General features: G+C 31.2%; 1 protein-coding gene across 1 annotated transcript; it reads left to right on the top strand.

The window, feature by feature from the left end:
- Positions 1 to 711: 711 nt before the first annotated feature.
- Positions 712 to 1,640, top strand: LOC126892586 (putative nuclease HARBI1). Its single transcript, XM_050662149.1, has 2 exons — positions 712 to 931; positions 1,543 to 1,640. Exons 1-2 carry the CDS (start codon positions 737 to 739, stop codon positions 1,609 to 1,611), a joined length of 264 nt encoding a protein of 87 aa, XP_050518106.1. The 5' UTR covers positions 712 to 736; the 3' UTR covers positions 1,612 to 1,640.
- The last annotated feature ends 6,983 nt before the right edge of the window (positions 1,641 to 8,623 follow it).

Here is an 8,623-nt window from a genome sequence, read left to right on the forward strand (position 1 = left end):
TATATATATTGTACAAATATATATATATATTTATATGATGTATTTTTTTAAATAGACAAATTAATATTATATATTGTAGATATGTATAGAAACAAAAATGTAATTGTGTTTTTCACGCCCAGGGCCTACATGGCCTGTTGAGCAAAATAAATAAATAATACCATCCGTGATGTGACATTAGGTTTGTTCTAGCAAACAGTCAAACTAGTCAGAAACCATCAGCAAACAGTTGGTCAGTGAGAGAACATAATACAGTCACCAATGCTATCCACTCTACTCGCGCTGGTCCGCTATTCTCTGATGGTTTCAAACCATTTGAAACTGATGCTAGGACAAACCTAATACCTCCTATCTGCTTTTTCATGAATTTTTGAAGAAAGATTTCAAACTTTTTTAGGGTCATTTCCTGTTTTCATATGTAAGTTTTAACATGTTTTTTAGTAAATAAAAATTGAATTTACTACAAAACAAGTAAAAAAATATATGAAAACAAGAGGTGACCCTAAAAAAAGTTTGAAGTCTCTCTTACAAAATTCATGAAAAAGCAGATAGGAGGTATTGTCACATCACCGATGATACCTAACTTTCATGTTGAAATTGCTTATTAAAACTAATTAAATTTTAGGTACTTATATTTTTATGGTATGTGGGGCATCAAACATCAAGTTTTCGAGATGTAGGAGATCGTTTTGATGTAACAGTTAGTTCTGTCAATAGAATTTTATATACATTGACCATGTTCTTGAGTAACCTATCTCCAGAGATTATAAAATGGCCAACAGCAGCTGAAAAACATGTCAGCCAACAACATTTTGCAAATAAAGGATTTCCGAATGTTATAGGAGCAATTGATGGCTGTCATATAAAAATTGATAGACCTGACAATGATCCTGATTCGTATATCAACCGTAAAGGATTTTATTCTGTTCAGGTATGTATTTAGTTATACATATATTTATATAGATACAAATCAACCTTTTCAAGAAGTAGAAAAACATTCAATTTAAGCAATTTTACGAGGAATTAATCTAATAATTTTTTTCATTAATTTGTAGGTCAATAATTGATCTCAAATTACTTAAATGGAACTATTTCTACTCTCTGGAAAAAGTTGATTTGTAGGAATGGGAAATCTGTGTCTGTTTTTAATGTTAAAATTAGATTTTAAATAAAAAATATTTTAAAAATGAAAGTAAAATTATTAACTCATTAATCATAAACTTTGTTTTTGATTTATTTATGGACAATATTGCTTCCAAACTCACTCATTCTATTCGTTCTAACAGCTCTACTGCACCTAAACTCTTACTCGAACAGAAGTACAATTGCCACAATTATCTCACTGTATAATATACATTGATATATGGGACATTGAACATATTATTCCCTATGTCCAGCAGAACGATTTACATACTGTCTAACAAAAGACGTCATAAGATACAATGTAGTAGCTAAATATTTTTGTAGCCTATGATTTGTAGCAACACTATCCTATATCATAACAATCTAAAGTCAAAAATTAATTATTTGCTTTTATTTCAGATGCAAGCTGTATGCGACCACACAAAAAATAATAGATTTATTTTTGGGTTATCCTGGATCTGTGCATGATAGTCGTGTTTTCAGAAATTCTCCTCTAAATGCCAATTTAGAAAGAAAATGTCAGCAGTATTTTCTTTTAGGAGATAGTGGATATCCATTAAGGAATAATTTGCTTACTCCTTATAAAAATAGAGGTAACCTTACAAGGCAGCAACAGAATTATAATGTAAAATTGTCTAAAAATCGTTACGTTATAGAACACTGTTTTGGTATTGTAAAACAAAAGTTTCGTCAACTTTACCACGTAAAGTTGAGAAACATACGTTTTATAGTACATTTTATTCGAGCTGCATGTGTTCTACACAATATTGCATTGGATGATAATTTTGCAGCAGATGGAGACAATGAACAACTCAACATGCAAAATCACAATTATATGCAACAAGATAGTGATGATGAAGAAGAAAATGTTATTTACCTACAATATTTTGGATTTTATTTGTATGTTAAATTTGAACTATTCAATAAAACTTTCTGGATTTGACTCTGTCTACAAAAAACACTCAATTGCCAATTTCTCAAGAAGCATAACCGCTCATTTCATTTTAGCTCTTCCCTTTCGTCTTCTGCATTTGATGATTTTTGTATTATATAAAAAATAAAAACCTGATCTTGTAATTTATATATTTGTGGTTCTCTCATTTCCAAGAGTATCTCTGATATCTATACACTTGGTCCAGTCTACTAAAAAACTGACATATCGCATACTTCTTTATATATATATATATATATATATATATATATATATATATATATATATATATATATATATATATATATTGTTATGATCTGCTTCTTATTAATTTTATATTAATTATTATTTATTTGATTAATTATTTAATTGTCGCAAATCATACATAAAAATGAATAAAAAATCTCAGGGTGCCTTTTTATACTATTAAAAAAAAACTAAATTATCTCACGTTATACTTATCTTCTCTCGTGGGTTCAGTATCTCTTAGTTGATCCTAATCGGGATAAAATAGGGAAAAGAAATAAAGCAAAATATTAAAATAAACATACAGAATTGTCTTTTATTTATCAAAATCAATACTCTAAAATCTATCAAATCTAGAACCTGTGGACACAGATGTCCGAATGAAATTCTTACCAATTAAATATTATTATAGTTAAAAAAAAACAATTTATCGGTTTGTTCCCGATGACTTTGGTAAAACAAACTAAACAAAACAAAATTATGTATTCGCAAGATTACCTATATTTACTATTTACTTTTTGAAATATTGGAATTTTAATTCATATGCTTTTTACTCAAAAATTTAGTTTCCGAACATAAAAATCTCTTTCACATAAATTGACTGACCTTTTTCTTCACTCACTCTGATGTCTTCTCGTGACCCAAAACAGCTCTCCCTCGTTGACTATGTTAAAGGCTACTCATCAAAGCCCTCTCCGTTCTCCAGCTTCAAAACTATCAGCATACCAGCACCAATTCTCCAACAAGCCGGGCCTCTTTTGACACGTACTCGATTCAAACAAAACTACAAAAATTCTCTGCTCTCCTTTTCACAATAATACAGAATCAAAGAGGTATTTCGTCTCAATTTGATCTGTCTCTCGTTCCACTTTTCAACACTATTCTCCACTATCAAACAGCCACTGGTACTTGCTAACTATCTATCCACGAAAACGTCGAACTGCTCTTCAGCGATGCCAAAAACATAATGACTTCTTTTTCAAACTCTCTCAATCATTCAAACCACTTTTCCCCTTCCAACTTGCCAAGAATCATAAACAATCTTTTCCATTCGACAAACAAACAGTATTTTTCAAAATTATTCCGACCATCCTTAATTACTTTCGGGGAAACTACAACATTTACTCGGGTTGAAACAAATATTAGAATTCCAAACTTTCTTTTATAACCACCTTTTCTAGAAATTGATAATTACCTCTACCTGTGGATTCTATAGTTCGCGTAATGAACAATCTATTTCCATTTTAAATCTAAATACATCGTCCTTTTCACTTTAATTATTCACAAAAGTCTTTAATGGTTCATCGGAAAGCTCATTAAAAGAGAAATCCACTTACATCCAAACTAAATTCTAATAAATATTTAGAGCTCAATATACAGGGTGTATCAAATTTATGTGCCCGCGTTATTTAAAAAAAATTTAATTTAATTTTCATTTTGCTTTTGATTGTTAAATTGAAAACACAATAACACCCCCGCCTTGTTTTGAGATAAAATCAGTATAAATAAGTGCAACAAAAAGATGATTTTCTCTCGACAACAACACTTTTCTATTGTGTCAAAATATTGAGTCCCACCTGAAAAACAATTGCTTTCTTTTTCGCAGTGTCTGTACTTAGATGGGATAGGGTAAGTTTTCGATCGAAAATTTTCTAAGTCTTTAGTCTCAAATGAATTTTCATACTTTTTGGCTACTCTGTTTTCTTCATTTATTAAATTTTCACATTTACTCAATGTTACACGCAGTTCCTTCTCCTTTTCTTCTCCACATATCAATTTTCTTTCTTTTTCCTCCGATTCTCTACACATGTTTATTGTGTATTCTGTCTTCTCCATTTTGCATACTTCCTCTTTAAATGCCGCAGTCTCAATTGTATCTTTTCCGCCTTCTTTTTCTATTCTGATCTCTTCTTCTTCTGGGCTCATCTCATCTTTTGAGGAATCCCAAGCTTCATTTTCCTGTGTCAATCTTTTTTCTTCCTTTTCTTCTTCTGGGCTCATCTCTTTTTTCGAGGAATCCCAATCTTCATTTTCTTTTATTAATCTTCTTTCTTCTTTTTCTTCTTCTGGGCGCATCTCTTTTTTCGAGGAATCCCAATCTTCATTTTCTTTTATCAATCTTCTTTCTTCTTTTTCTTCTTCTGGGTTTATCTCTTTTTTCGAGGAATCCCAATCTTCATTTTTTTTACTTATCTTCTGCTGCTTTCTCCTCCTTCTTCCCTGTCCTTGCTTCATTGCCAAATTCATTTCCACCGTTTGTTTTTTGTCTACATTTTCCTTTTTTCGTTTCTCATGTTCCTTGTCCATTTTCAGCATGTTTGGTTCTTCTTCTTTTCCATCTGTGATTTTCATCGTGTTATTTTTGAAATCTATCACCACATATTTTTCTGACAATTCATTCACTCCTACGATCATATCATGCATCATGTTTGGCATTATAACACATTGTAGTGCATAAATTTTCTTCCCCAATCGAACCTTTATTCGTATTCCTTCATTTATTGTTGCCAAAGTCCGTTTATTTGCGCCCACTAAATTTACACTGGGAATTTTATAAATCAAATTCGTCAAATCAACCTCTTCTATTAATTTCCTGTTAATCAAAGTAATTTCTGAACCAGTATCAATCATAATTTTAATTGGTTTCTCATTGATAAAACCATCTACAAATTTTAAATTAGATCCACTTCCTTTATCATTTTTTCCTGCTAATTTAATAAATTCCTTCGGGTGACAAAAAATTCCTGTTTGTTCTTTTGTTTTTAGTGAGCGCTTTCGTGAACAAAACGCTTGCTGTTCTTCTTCGCTTCTTCTTCCGTCGCTTTGTCTCTCATCCTCATATTCATATATTTGCATGTTGTTTACCGCTCTTCTGTTTTCTCTTTGTCTGTCGGACCCGTATCGGTTTCCACGATTTTCCTGTTCATTCCTTCTATTATCATTTCTGTCCTCTTGATTTGTACGGGTGTTATTTCTATTCTGGTTTTCTCGAAATCTGTCTTCGTTCCATTGCCGATTTCTTTTTTCATAGCTTCCTCTTCCGTTGCCTCTATTTTCGTTTTCTCTTCTTGTATAATCTCTCCTAAAGTTCTGTCTTCTATCTCTATAGTCTCGATTTTCGCGTTGTCTATAATTATCTTGCGATCTTATTATTCCTCTTTCTCTCATTTTTGCTTCTCATATTTGTAAGAATTGGCACAAACTGTCGATATCTTTGTAGTTTTGTAGAGTTATGTGATCTTCTAAGGTATCTTCAAAATGTCTGGCTATCAGTTCTAGTAGCTGTTCGGATGAATAATTATACTGTAGATGTTTTGCATGATTATATAATTGTAGTGCATATGTTATCTCTGAAATACCCATTCTATCATGGTACCTCCCATTTTGCAATTCCTTGTTTATTTCTAGCTGTTGTATTTTTCCCCAGAAAAAACTCAGGAACTTTTGTTCGAATTTATGCCAATTGTCCAATTCTTCTTCTTTGCTATCGAACCATAAACTTGCCTCATCTTTAAGATGGTTCCTTATCGTTTCTTTGGCTGTCTCGAAGTTACCGATGTGTCGTATTTTCTTTTTTAAATTGTTTATGAAAATTACTGGGTGTAATTTTTTTACATCCCCGCCAAATCTTATTTTCACATCCTCTGTACTGTGGATAATCGTTTCCCTTCTTTCTCCGGTCTCTCGTTGTTTTCTGATATCAATTAGTTTTTCATTATTTTGGAATCTTTCTTCTATTTCTTTCTTGTCTTCTTGTAAAGCATTTTCAAATTTGGTTTCCAAATTTTCTAGTTCCTTTTTCTGGCAATTTGTTAACTCCTCCACTTTATTTTGAATTTTCATTTCTTGCTGTTCTATCTCGTTTTTCATTGTTGTCAAACATCCTTTTACTTCATTTTCATACTTTTCTATGCGTTCCTCCATTTTCTTGTTGTTCTCTTCTATTGCTCGTTTCATTTTTTGTTGTGTTTCATCCATTTTTTGATCCAATTTTTGTTGTGTTTCATCCATTTTTTGTTCCATTTTTTGTTGAGATTCATCCATTTTTTGTTGTGTTTCATCCATTTGCTTTGATGTTTCTTCCTGATTTTTATCCATTGTTCGTTTTGTTTCTCTTTTATTGTCATCCATTTTTTGTGACTGGAGTTGCATCAGTTGTAATAATTTATCTATTCCTGACAATTCTTGATTTTCTGATGCCATGATTGTTGTTTCGAAAATGTCTTCTTGTTCTATATGTTCTTCTTGTTCGAAATGTTCTTCTTGTTTTTTGTTTTCTTTACTTTTGCTTCTGGTTGTTATCGACATGTAGTTAAAATTTTATCCCCGCCTAATATGAAATTCGAAAATACCTTGTATGCTGTCGAGACGAAAATTTTTCTCTCCCCAAATGTAATCAATTTATCCCAAAATTTTTTAAATATTTCAAAATTCAAATCAATCAAAAATAAAATAAATATGTAAAATTGTACCTAGATAAAAAAAAATTAAGTCAAACAAATATTTCAAAAAATTTTAAATATATCAAACTCTTTCCGACGGGCAAATAAATTTTCCTTCACCTGTTTTTCCGTTTCCTATTCCCCTCAAATTCACAACCAGAGATACTTTAATGTCCTACGTTGGCTCGCCATGTTGTTATGATCTGCTTCTTATTAATTTTATATTAATTATTATTTATTTGATTAATTATTTAATTGTCGCAAATCATACATAAAAATGAATAAAAAATCTCAGGGTGCCTTTTTATACTATTAAAAAAAACTAAATTATCTCACGTTATACTTATCTTCTCTCGTGGGTTCAGTATCTCTTAGTTGATCCTAATCGGGATAAAATAGGGAAAAGAAATAAAGCAAAATATTAAAATAAACATACAGAATTGTCTTTTATTTATCAAAATCAATACTCTAAAATCTATCAAATCTAGAACCTGTGGACACAGATGTCCGAATGAAATTCTTACCAATTAAATATTATTATAGTTAAAAAAAAACAATTTATCGGTTTGTTCCCGATGACTTTGGTAAAACAAACTAAACAAAACAAAATTATGTATTCGCAAGATTACCTATATTTACTATTTACTTTTTGAAAAATTGGAATTTTAATTCATATGCTTTTTACTCAAAAATTTAGTTTCCGAACATAAAAATCTCTTTCACATAAATTGACTGACCTTTTTCTTCACTCACTCTGATGTCTTCTCGTGACCCAAACTCCAAAAATTATCTGCTCTCCTTCTCACAATAATACAGAATCAAAGAGGTATTTCGTCTCAATTTGATCTGTCTCTCGTTCCACTTTTCAACACTATTCTCCACTATCAAACAGCCACTGGTACTTGCTAACTATCTATCCACGAAAACGTCGAACTGCTCTTCAGCGATGCCAAAAACATAATGACTTCTTTTTCAAACTCTCTCAATCATTCAAACCACTTTTCCCCTTCCAACTTGCCAAGAATCATAAACAATCTTTTCCATTCGACAAACAAACAGTCTTTTTCAAAATTATTCCGACCATCCTTAATTACTTTCGGGGAAACTCTACAATATTTACTCGGGTTGAAACAAATATTAAAATTCCAAACTTTCTTTTATAACCACCTTTTCTAGAAATTGATAATTACCTCTACCTGTGGATTCTATAGTTCGCGTAATGAACAATCTATTTACATTTTAAATCTAAATACATCGTCCTTTTCACTTTAATTATTCACAAAAGTCTTTAATGGTTCATCGGAAAGCTCATTAAAAGAGAAATCCACTTACATCCAAACTAAATTCTAATAAATATTTACAGCTCAATATACAGGGTGTATCAAATTTATGTGCCCGCGTTATTTAAACAAAATTTAATTTAATTTTCATTTTGCTTTTGATTGTTAAATTGAAAACACAATAATATATATATATATATATATATATATATATATATATATATATATATATATATATATATGTATATATATATATATGAAACTTAAAGCTAAAATAATATCAACAAAAGAATTAATATTAAAATTAAACTCACCAGGCTTCCGGGTTGAACCGCGTCGTTGGTTTCTAGGCCGAGCTTTCGACGTCCTCTCTGACGTCATCTTCAGGGCTTCCGGGGTCTCAGTCTCCTGAGGCTCCAGACACTACACTCACTACTCACTACTTCACTACTCACTGCAATACTGTTGTTGCTGACGCTGGGGCGGTCATTTATACCGTGGACTGATGTGACTGACGTGGCTGTCGATGACGTGGCGGAGTGGGAATTAGCGCGAAGACTATTTGGAGTGGCGCGAAGATT

Source organism: Diabrotica virgifera, chromosome 9 (genome assembly GCF_917563875.1).
Source record: "Diabrotica virgifera virgifera chromosome 9, PGI_DIABVI_V3a".
NCBI classification, from domain to species: domain Eukaryota; kingdom Metazoa; phylum Arthropoda; class Insecta; order Coleoptera; family Chrysomelidae; genus Diabrotica; species Diabrotica virgifera.

Bases quoted from the DNA above. Each gene is read 5' to 3' on its own strand.
- LOC126892586 (XM_050662149.1), top strand. From the start codon at position 737: ATGTTCTTGAGTAACCTATCTCCAGAGATTATAAAATGGCCAACAGCA. The intron at 932-1,542 runs GTATGTATTTAG...CTTTTATTTCAG, and splicing joins AAGGATTTTATTCTGTTCAG to ATGCAAGCTGTATGCGACCA.